Raw genomic sequence first — 10,265 nt, forward strand, 5'->3', positions numbered from 1 at the left:
CTCACCAGTTTTATATCTGCTGTTGCCCACAGAGATCCCATCACATTGTCCCCTAGTCCCCAGAGCCACCCCAGCCACCAACCCTGTGACATCGTAGCCCAGAGGTGGGCTAGTCAGCAAGCAGCACCCCCTCCCCTCCCAGGGGTCCACAGAGAATGCCCCCTCCCTTCCCAGCCCTCGCGCTGGCAGCCGAGGCCCAGTTGCCCCTCCTGCTTTCCCACAATAGATCTTTCTATGTACAGCCACGTTTATACAGGCACTGCTTCCCCCCCACCCAGTCCTCCTCCCCAGCTCCTCCCAATGAGTCTGACCCCCTCCCACCTCCCTCTTGGAGGCAGACATGGAGTCCCTCCCAAGACATTACCCAGCACGTTCCACTGGACAGCTCCGCAGGCCCCCGGGCACCTTTCCAGGCGCGGGGCGGGACGGGGGTGGGGTTAAGGGTGGGCGCCGCTGCCGCTCCCCGGGGCGCGCACCCTGGGGGCCGGCCGGGGCGGAAGGGGCGGGAGGTGAGCCGGCGACGGCGGCAAACGGGGCGGCGGCGCTACTTGACGTTGAACACCATAAGCGGCCGCTCCTCCCGCCGCTGCCACGGGCTCTTCTTGTCGCCCGCCTCGTCGCCCACCTCTGCCCCCAGCTCGTCCTCCGGGCTGGTGAGCGAGTCGCGCCGCAACTCGCTGGCGCTGCTGCGGGAACTGTCCCCGCGGCTGCGGCCCCGACCCCGGGGCACCGTGGCCGCCCGGCCCTCGGGCGCCACCACTTCGTCCAGCAGCGGTGTCAGGGAGTTGTCCTCCGGGGAGCAGAGGCCCGTGCGGCTCTCGCTGCTGCTCGGCTCCGTGTCCTCGCTGAGCGCCAGGCGCGGGGGCGCGGGCGGCGGGGGCGGCGGCGGCGGCGGGGCAGCGGGCGAGGCGCGCTCCCGCTCCTCGCGCAGGGGCCTCCGGCGCGCGGGCCGCGCCTCGTGCACGTCGACGCCCGAGTCCAGGCTGGCGTCGGTGCTGCGGCTGCCGCCCCCCGCCTGCAGGTCGATGTAGGAGTGGCGCACCTGCGAGTTGGAGCGCCCGTCGAGGGACACAAACCAGGCGCGCGGGTGGGGCTTCACGCCCAGTTCGAGCAGCTTCTTCTCGGTCAGCGCCTGCAGCTCCCCGTTGAGCTGCGCCATGGTGGACTCGTTGAACAGCACCGGGATGGTGACCGAGCCGCTGACCGGCGCCGAGCGCCCTGCCCCCCAGCCCTCGCCGCCGCCACCCCCGCCGCCCTCGCCTCCCGCGCCCGAGTGGCCCGGCATCAGCGGGCGCTGGGGGTCGGGCTGGGGAAAAGGGCGCGCCGGGCCGGGGGCCGTGCCCTCGGGCGGGACAGGCTCGTCACCCGCCCCTGCGGCGCCCGCCTCGCCGCCGAGGCGCACGTAGTGCGCGGGTATCACCAGGGTGGGCATGACGTTGCGGTAGACACTGTCCTTGAGGTGGTCGATGGAGCCGCAAAAGATGAGCTGCCCGGCCTGGCTAAGCGACGGCGGCCGCGCCAGCTGGTCCACCGACTGCGACAGCAGGAAGTCGGGGGTCTTGCTCTCGGCCGCCCCCTTGTGGCCCAGGTAGTGCTCGAAGGGCGGCGGCGGCGAGGGTGGCTCGTGCAGGAAGGCGGTGGCCCCCGAGGGCCCCCGCCGGTACTCCTCTAGGCCTGACTCCAGCCCGCCGGGACCCTCGACGGAACGGGCGCCCTTGAGCCCGGGGCCCTCGCCCCCGCGGGCACCCGCAGGCTCGGCGGCCGGACGGCTGGCAGAGCGCGGCTTGGCGCGGAAGAAGTCGTCCCGGGAGGCGGCCAAGTCTCGGGAGCTGGAGAAGGCTGAGTGGAGGGGGCCTGGAGGCGGAGCCTCGGGGTCCCCAGATGGGGCAGGCTCCAGGGGTCCCCCACAGATGAGGTGGAGCTGGGACATCGAAGTGGCCTGGTCTCGCTTGTTACCGTCAGAGGGTCCGGAGAGCTGCAGCTTGCGGTGCTGTTGCCTCGGCTTCAGGCAGCGCCTCCTGAGGAGTAGGGGGCAGACGGGGCTGTGAGGAAAGGCTGGGGCCCAGAGCAGTTCCCTAACCCTTTCATTTGCAAGATGAGGGACTGGTATAGGTGGAGGAGTCAGGACAGTGCCTGGGACTCAGGAGAGATGTTGGGGAGCCCAGATGGGTGCTGGGAGAGGTTTGTGCGAAGAGCTTGATGCCTGTGGGAGGTCCAGCCAGCAGCTGTGCCCAGTTGTGTCCGCCTCGGGGTAAACTGCACTCCTTCGCATGAAGAAGGTGCAGTGAGAACCTGGGAGGAGCACCTAAGCCAGCTAGGGACATGTCTGGCCCAAGGTCCACTGGAAGTGAGAGCTGGGCTGGTAGGAACAGCTGCAGATTGTCTCTGGAGGGGCCTGGCCTGCAGGTCTTGCCTCCTCTCCCCCAAATTCTCTTAAGCCCCCAGTCTTCCAGGTCTTTGCATGTGCACATGCAGTGCTCTCCTGTCAGCATCTTGAGGATTGGAATTGTGTTTTATGCATCCTTGGGGCCCGAGTGTCCAGCACAAGACGAGGCAGAGAGGAAGCCTCAATCTGCATGGGCTGAGAGGAGGTGGGGGCGGAGGGTGGGCTTCACGAAGGCTGGGGGATTGGGAGGCACTCACCGGCAGTAGTAGATGAGCAGACACAGCAGAATAAGCACCAGCAGGGCCAGGGCTGCCAGGATGGTGAGCAGGAAGATGGTATGGTAGGTGCCGATGTCCTGGATGCCCGAAGTGATGGTGACCAGCCCTGTGCCAGACAAGGGCTTAGCATCAGGTGTGGATGCCCTTCCTGACTTTCAGAAGGAGTCCACTCTCCCAGCCTCCCCTTCCATCATTGCCCTCTGGCCCCGCTGCCCCCTCTCCTCTCACCAGCCGTGGGGGAGGCCATGGCAGCCGCCCAGTACCCCAGCTGAGGGGAGACGAAAGTCCAGTAGAGCTGCCGGCCTTCCTTCCGGATCACACCAGTGCCATTGCGTACCCACAGCCCTGGAGAGGCAGGGGTTTCAGCACACTTAATGTCCCCCCATCTAAGTCCCATTTGCTTTCCCCAAACTCCAGCACCTGCAGCCCCTTGAGGCACTTACCACTCTTGGGGTCAAACCTCCAGGCTGGAATGCTGGTGCCCACAGTGAGGGCACGAGGCTCCGAGGGTACAGGCAGGGACAGGTGAATGGGGCCTGAGAGTGGCACCTCTGTCCCATTGCCTGTCAGCAGGTGCACGCTCACAGCAGCCAGGGGCATCAACTCCAGCCAGGAGCCATTGCCTGTGGGAAGGGGACACAAGGGCTGGGGGCTAAATCCTAGGTAGGGGGGGACACCCCTTCCAAGTCTGGCACCCAGCATACCTGAGCTGGAGGCCTCAGTGCCCAGGAAGGCAGGGAAAGCCCGCATTTCCTGCTGGGTGCTGGCAGGTGTGAGCGAGGCCCACAGCTGGCTATAGGTGGAGCTGACAGGCAGGCGGGCAGCCCGGCGCTGGAACTGTACCCAGGGCTGGGAGCGGGCACCTGGATAGAGAGAGGGGCTGCAGTGGCCTGGCCGGGCACGAGGTTGCCCAGCGACCAGAGCAGAAAGGAAGGATCTAAGGAGAAGGGGAGCCATTGGGTCAGGCCACCTGGGAAGGCCAGGGAGGGTGGTGACTTGGGGAGAGAACTAAGCAGTCATAGAATGTTAACTTGCAAGGGACATGGACTGGAAATCTAGTCGTGGCTGTGTGACCCTGAGCAAGTTACTTGCTTTCTCTGAAACAGTTTCCTTATTGACCTATAAAAAGATAAGGTTCAGGTCCTCAAACAATTATTATTGTCTGTTGTGTGGCAGGCACTGTGTTAGGTGTTGGGGATACAAAGATGGATGAGGCACAATTCACAATTCCCTGCCTTCAAGTTCACAGTCTAGTGTAGTGCTGTCCATTACGGCACCCCTTAGAACTTTCTGCTATGGTGGATGGAAATGTTCTATATCTGTGCTGCCCATTATGGTACCTGCCAGACACACATGGCTATTAAGCATTTGAAATGTGGCGAGTGTGACTGAGGAACTGGATTTGTTTTTAAAAATTTAATGAATTTTAAATTTATTTGAATAGCCACGTGTGGCTAGCAGCTACTGCATTAGACAGCTTAAGTCGTGTGTGCACGTATGTGTGTCTTGGAGTGGAGGGGATGTCCAACAGAGTTCCAGCACACTATGTACAATATGCTGGGCACTGTTATAAGCAGGCTACCTGTATTAACCCCTGTGATTAGCACAACAGCCCCTGAGGTAGTGCCTTTATTATCAAGCCCATGCTATAGATGCAGAAATGGAGGTGGGAGAAGTTCACTAACTTGCCCAAGGTCTCAATCCCGGAGCTGGACTGAAGCCCAGGCAACCTGGTGCCAGGACCCACGCTCTCACCCACCAGTCTATCCTGCCTCGCTATTCCAATGATGCAGGGTGCAAGGCGAGTGTGGCTCACCCAGCTTGGGAAGGCCCTGTGGCCTTGGAGCATGAGGAAGACTCAGCCAGGAAAGAAAGTGGAAAGGGACTTCCAGGAGGACTGCCATGAGAAAGGCCCAGAGGCACGAGGCAGCGTACTGGCCAGGGGACTCCAGGGGCTGGAGCGGGAGGCGTGCGGGGCAGCGGCAGGCCAGCGGCAGGCCAGGCCCCGGAGGCGCCATCGGCTTTGTGAAGAAGCCTAGGCTTTGTACTGAAGCAGTGGGAGCCATGGGAGTGCTTTAAACTAGGGGGCAACAAAGGGTTCATAGGGCATTTTAGAAACCTCCAAAGACATTTTGGAAGCCTCTGGGTCAGGATGAGAGAGATGGAGATGAGCAAATGAGTAATTTGGGGACAAGGGCTCAAGCCTTTAAGAATATAAATTGGGGAGGGGTCCTCCCACTCCAAAACCCACTGTGGCTGCCTAGTACCAGCCAGATGGAGGCTCCCCCTGCCTGGTTTCATCAACCAGTCTGCACCAGGTGCTCCTCCTTCATAGCCAGACCAGAGCATTCTCTGCAGCCTCACTGTCCCCTTCTGTCCCTGCATCTCAGTGACTCCCTCAGGCCTTCCTCTCCAGGGAAGGTGCCTTTGCTCCCCCTTCAATCTTAAGCCCACGAGGTCCCACAGCCCCTTCACTGAATTCTCTCGCCCTGCTGCACTCCCAGGTTAGGGCTTTCTCAATATTGAATGCAGTCACCCTCTGCTCCACTGCCCTGATGCTTTGTAATTATTTCAGGTTTGCAATGATCTGTTTGCATGTCTTCCTACTTGTTTGTGAGCTCCACAGCGCAGGGAGTGGGTGTGTTCTTACCATTGTTTCCCAGCACCAGACACCACGCCTGGCACAGCACAGGGGCTGTGCTAAGTATTGGCTGAACGGGCCTGAAGGCCAGTGGGCAGACAAGGACCACTGCAGGATGGCTCCAGGCCTTGCACTCAATAGGTTCAGTACGAGTAGGATGACCCTCTCTCACAGCCTTCTAACATAGCCAGGCACCCAGCAGGTGCACAGCAAGTGGAGAGCCACTGACGATAAAAGTGGCAGGGAGTGAGATTCTAATGGTAGTAGAGGGAGAATAGAAACTACAAGAAGCCCCAATAGCAATAAACATTTATTGACTACTTTCTGTGCTGTTTTTTGCATGCTTGATGATGTTTAATCCTTACCTCAAGTTGATGATGTAGATACTATCAACATCCACATCTTACAGATGAATAAACTAAGGCTCAGAGGTTAAATGGCTTGCCCAAGGGCATACAGCTAATAATCTGGAAGAGGAGCTGGCATGGGGGTGAGGGGGGAGCCTTACCAGGAGAGCCCAAGAGGATGTGCACCAGGTCCTCATAGAGGATGAGGGTGGCCGGCCGCTCTGGGAGCAGGTAGAGGCTGACTGATGCATACACTGTGGGAGGGGCGGCCTGTCAGCTCCAGAGAACGCCTCCCCCACTCCACTGCTGGGCACTCCCTCCATCTGAATCCCAGTGACATCATTCTCCCTCAGCCCCCTTGGAGTACCCCAGCCCAGGCAGCAGCTGCTGGAAAGCCTGCCCCCTCCGCCCCCAAGGACTATTTTGGGAAGGGGTTGATGGGGTCAGCTGCTGCCCCCCCTCCCCACCTGCTCCTGCACTCACAGGGCAGCTTGTCAACACGCCAGGGCACGGAGTTGGTGAGGAAGCCAGGGCGGGCAGCAGTGACCAGCACCCAGGTGCCCAAGCGGTAACTGAGGGGCAGTGTGGCCACGCCTTCTGAGTCCGTGGTGCCAGCGGCCAGCAGCATCCGGTTCCCAAACACATCCACTGAGGCCCGGGCCAAGGGCAGCAGCTCCCCGCTCACATACACCTGCACCTGGATCAGGATCTCTGCGGGCAAGATGGGGTGAGGACAGTGAGGAGGGGAGAGTGGGGAAGAGAGAACTGGGGGAGCCCCGAGATCAGAGGAGGGGGCTGTGAGTTGGGAGCGGCTTTGGGCCAAGACTAGATGAGGTATTATAAGAGTCAGCATTTATAGAGCCCTCATTTAATCCTCATGTCAGCCTGTGAGGTGGGTGGGACTCTTACCATGTTTCATCGAGTCTAACACATACACTTTTCCACATTTTAACATTTCTGAACTCACGCTATGCCTATGATTGATGATGTCATAATCGGCAGCATTTTTTTCCTTTCTTACTGGTACATGAAATAAGGATGCATCTTACAGTCAATGATGTATTAGATTCGATAAAGTATGTTCTCAGCCCATTTTACAGATAAAGAAACTGAGACTCAAAGAGTTTAGATACTTGCACTGGAGCTAAGTGGGAGATGGGGGATCCAAACCTGGGGTTCTGCCTCTAGACCCAAATTCTTAACCACTGGACCCTGTGGGGCTGATGTCAGGGAGAGGAGAGGGAAGGGAGGCCTGTGGAAGGATGGATAGAGAGCCAGGGGTCTGCAAGTGAAGAGGAGAGAGATCAGGATTCAGCCATTTGGAAGGGAGGGTAGGGGACTGGGTCAGAGTTTGGGTCAGGAAGAAACCGAGAAGGGGACATTAGGGAACTGGTCATTCCCATCATCCATCCTTTTCCAAGAATCCTTTGCACAAGTCTGTTTTCCTTAAGATTTAGGGACTCACACCAACCCCTAAGCCCAAAGAAGTACCTAGTTCCTCCTGACCCCTCCCCCTCACATGTACTGCCTGTCCCTTCTCAGCTGGTCAGCTACAGTTAGTCACCATGGCAACGCCCTCATTCCTCCCAAGAGATGGGCAGGGAGCTGGGGCCCTGGCAAGGGGAAGGAGATCTGGGGGGGCTGACCCAGGCCCAAGAGAAGCTGGTGTGGAGGGGGCTGGGAAGGGAAGTGCAAGTCTTTTGCTTTCCAGCTGCCTCTGCCCTTAGCCCATGGATGGTGCAGCCAGAATGATCCTGCAGGTGTGTTCTGAGCTCAGACAGAGTGACAGGGGAGGGCCCGAGCCTTGAGTTGTTCTCATGGATTCTCAGGGCAGCCTCTCTGATCCAGAACACCCCCTAGCCCTCCCCACTCAGCACAGCCTCTCTTCAAGAACATGCCTCACCCCTGTCTTGCTGCTAATAATGGGAGTAGGTGTCATGCCTGGAAAGGTACAGAGGCCTCAGTGTGGGGCCCAGGAGGCAGGAGGGAAGTGGGCTTGGTGCTGGACACAAACCTAGGAGAGTCCAGGTACAGAAGAAAGAGCCCGGAGCTGAGGGCAGGAGGGCACAGGGAGGTCAGGGGGCCTCATGGGTGGAGCCTGACACACAACAGTGACAGGTGTCTTATCTCAGGCTTCCAACCCCAGGACCATTGCCACGCCTGCCCCTGGCATCCCATCCAGCTGTTTGCCTGAGCCCACCTCCCTCTCTCCTCCCAGGCCACAGCCACCCTCTCCTCTCCAGAGCACACACTCCACCCTTTCCTGCTCTCTGGTTCTCCCAGAAACTGGCAGCCTCCCCCCACCCCCAACAGTAGGAATTCTGAGAAGCTAGAGGGGCCTGGCTACTCCCCACCCCTACTTCAGGCTAGGAGCAGCTGGATGGAGCAGCTGGGAAGAGGGGACTCAGGAGTATGGAATATGGTCATTTGAGGAATGCCTTGTGTTCAAGGGCCAGAGCCTCAGAAAAGGGGAGGGGCCCCAGGGAACAAAACAGGGGTGGGCAGGTAAGGCGAAGGAGGCATCAGTGCCAAGCGGGGGTGGGGTGGGGGTGGGCGGTGGGGGCAGCAGGTGCCTAGCAGATTCTCTTCCCCCTTTCCCTCAACCTGGGCTCCCAGCCAGAGGCCTGGGAGAGCCCCCTATCCTGGCTCTATTCCAGTCAATTCCCTGGGCCCCCTCCCCTGGGGTGCAGGACTTGAGGGAGAGGCTTCCTGAGAAAGGACCCATCACAGCCTCCTCTCCTCCCCCGGAGAGCAGGAAAGACCGAGGCCCTAGGAGAACCTTCCCCATTCCTCTAAGACTGACATTCCACACAGTGTCTGCCTCTCCTGGCTTCAGCCCTGCCTCATTCCAGGAGGAAATCCGACCCCCTCCCTTCATCCGGACCCCACTTCCCTCATCCAGAGCCCCCCCCACCCCCTGCTTTTCCTGCCAGCTCCTTGGTGGGGAGGTGAGGTGTGGAAAGCGCAGTTTCAGGCAGGGATGGGGCCCAGAAGTGGGAGAGGGGAGAGCAGTAGCTGGGAGGTAGGGCAGGAGGCTGGAAGGTGGGTAAGGGCTGGAGTGGGTGGAGGCCCCTGAGAGCCCAGGCGTCTTTAGGGAGTCATGGTCCAGCTCTCCCACCCTCTCCCGCTGCAGGAACCGACCCCACCCCCACCTCACACACCCACCTGGGCCCGGTGAGGCGCTGGGAGGGTCTCCTCCACTGCGATGGAGAGGTGAGATGAGAAGGGGGTGACCTGGGAGTGGGCTGGGGACAGGAGTGGCCGGAGACCTGCTGGACGGGGACCCCGGCACCTGCCCTCCCAGCCGGCACAGCCCACAGCCAGCTACCCAGCTCAGCATGGCTCCACCACCACAGCCCTGCCATGCGCCTTGAGCTGGGAATCACAATTTACCCCTTTTCCCAGACACCCCCAAATGCAGCCCCTCCTTCGTCATGGGCTGAGCAGTGTTCTTTGGTGTACCCCAAGTTCTGAACCTGGGGAGCCGGCTGGGGGCTGTCAGGCTCCAAGGCAAAGAACCCCATTCAAGCAGGCAATCCGCCCACCGCCTCACTCACTCCCCCTTCTCCCCTCCCCCCTTCAAACCCAGCTCTAAGCGCCCAGCCCCCGTCCGGGCCCAGGGTAGCAGCCGATGCCTGCGCCCCCACCCAGCCGGGGTCGAGAGCGAGGAACCCGTAGGGGGCTGCGGAGCGGGCGCCCGCCCCAGCCCGCCCCTGGGCGGGTGTCTTCGGCAGACAATGGCTCAGGCAGCAGCGCCTCGCGGACCAGGAGGGAGAAAAACAAGGCGGGAGGGTGCGGCGGCGCGGAGCCTGGGGACCCCAGCCCTCCTCATTGTGTCTCCTGGAGACCCCCGCCCCAGCGGTCTCCCTCTCCGTCCGTGCTCTCCCCTGTAAGCTCCGACCCCAGGTCGCCCAGCTGCCCCCACCCAAATCCAGGGAATAGAATACCCCCCCAAATGCACAAGCGCCGCGAAGAGGGGGGCTGGCGGGCGGGGGCTAGATCGGGGCTGGGGTGGGGCGCAGGCCCGCGATCGCTACCCCTCCTGGCCGAGACTCACCCTGCGGGCTGGGGGGCTCCGGCGGCGACTTGCCGGGAGCCCGGGAGGCGCCGCCGAGTAGCAGCCCCAGCAGCGGCAGGAGCCGCGCGAGGACGTTGGGGCCACTCGGCGGCGGCATCGCGGGGCTCGGCCTGGCCCTAGCGGCCCATGGCTCCCGCCCGGCCCCACTCTGCCGGCCCCGCTCAGCCCCAGCTTTGCGCCGCGCCGCGCCGCTCGGACTCCTGCTCCGGCTGCGGCGGCCGCTCGCCGCGATTGTCTCAGCGCGGAGCCGCCGCCAGCGCCCCCTGCAGGCGGCGCCCCACCCCGCGGGCCTCCGGGCACCGCCCCCTCGCCGCCCGCTCCGCCCGCCGCCCAGCGGCACTGCCAATCCTCGGTCCACCGGGCAGCCCCCACCCCGCGCTCCCAGACCCCCAGTTGAGACCAGGAGTAGCAAATAGGGTCCAGTCACCAGGGTCTTTGAGTTCTAGAGCCCCCGAGATTTGGTGCAAAATTTTGGGAGAGAAGATGGCTGCAACATACTCAAAGTGGTAGGCACGATCATGTGTGTCTCCAAAAA

General features: G+C 61.5%; 1 protein-coding gene across 3 annotated transcripts; it reads right to left on the minus strand.

Annotated features, from left to right (window-relative positions):
• Positions 1-4: 4 nt before the first annotated feature.
• Positions 5-9,974, minus strand: FAM171A2 (family with sequence similarity 171 member A2). 3 transcript variants are annotated; one of them, XM_070483351.1, is made up of 9 exons: positions 9,710-9,974; positions 8,818-8,897; positions 6,136-6,363; positions 5,814-5,906; positions 3,369-3,527; positions 3,108-3,287; positions 2,893-3,009; positions 2,644-2,770; positions 5-2,018 (listed from the first exon to the last, which is right to left on the minus strand). In XM_070483351.1, exons 3-9 carry the CDS (start codon positions 6,278-6,280, stop codon positions 545-547), a joined length of 2,295 nt encoding a protein of 764 aa, XP_070339452.1. In that variant the 5' UTR covers positions 6,281-6,363; positions 8,818-8,897; positions 9,710-9,974; the 3' UTR covers positions 5-544. The 3 variants fall into 3 exon arrangements, with proteins under 3 accessions (XP_070339452.1, XP_070339451.1, XP_044601265.2); XM_070483350.1 differs by having other exon boundaries at positions 8,818-8,852; positions 9,710-9,852; XM_044745330.2 differs by lacking the exon at positions 8,818-8,897.
• Positions 9,975-10,265: the final 291 nt, after the last annotated feature.

This window comes from Equus asinus, chromosome 13 (assembly GCF_041296235.1).
Source record: "Equus asinus isolate D_3611 breed Donkey chromosome 13, EquAss-T2T_v2, whole genome shotgun sequence".
Taxonomy (NCBI): domain Eukaryota; kingdom Metazoa; phylum Chordata; class Mammalia; order Perissodactyla; family Equidae; genus Equus; species Equus asinus.

Excerpts from the sequence above, each read along its gene's own strand:
- FAM171A2 (XM_044745330.2), bottom strand. The coding sequence starts at position 9,827 with ATGCCGCCGCCGAGTGGCCCCAACGTCCTCGCGCGGCTCCTGCCGCTG. Across the intron at positions 6,364-9,709 it reads GGAGCCCCCCAGCCCGCAGG|AGATCCTGATCCAGGTGCAG; the intron begins GTGAGTCTCGGC and ends TCTTGCCCGCAG. Across the intron at positions 3,528-5,813 it reads CATCCTCTTGGGCTCTCCTG|GTGCCCGCTCCCAGCCCTGG; the intron begins GTAAGGCTCCCC and ends CTCTCTATCCAG.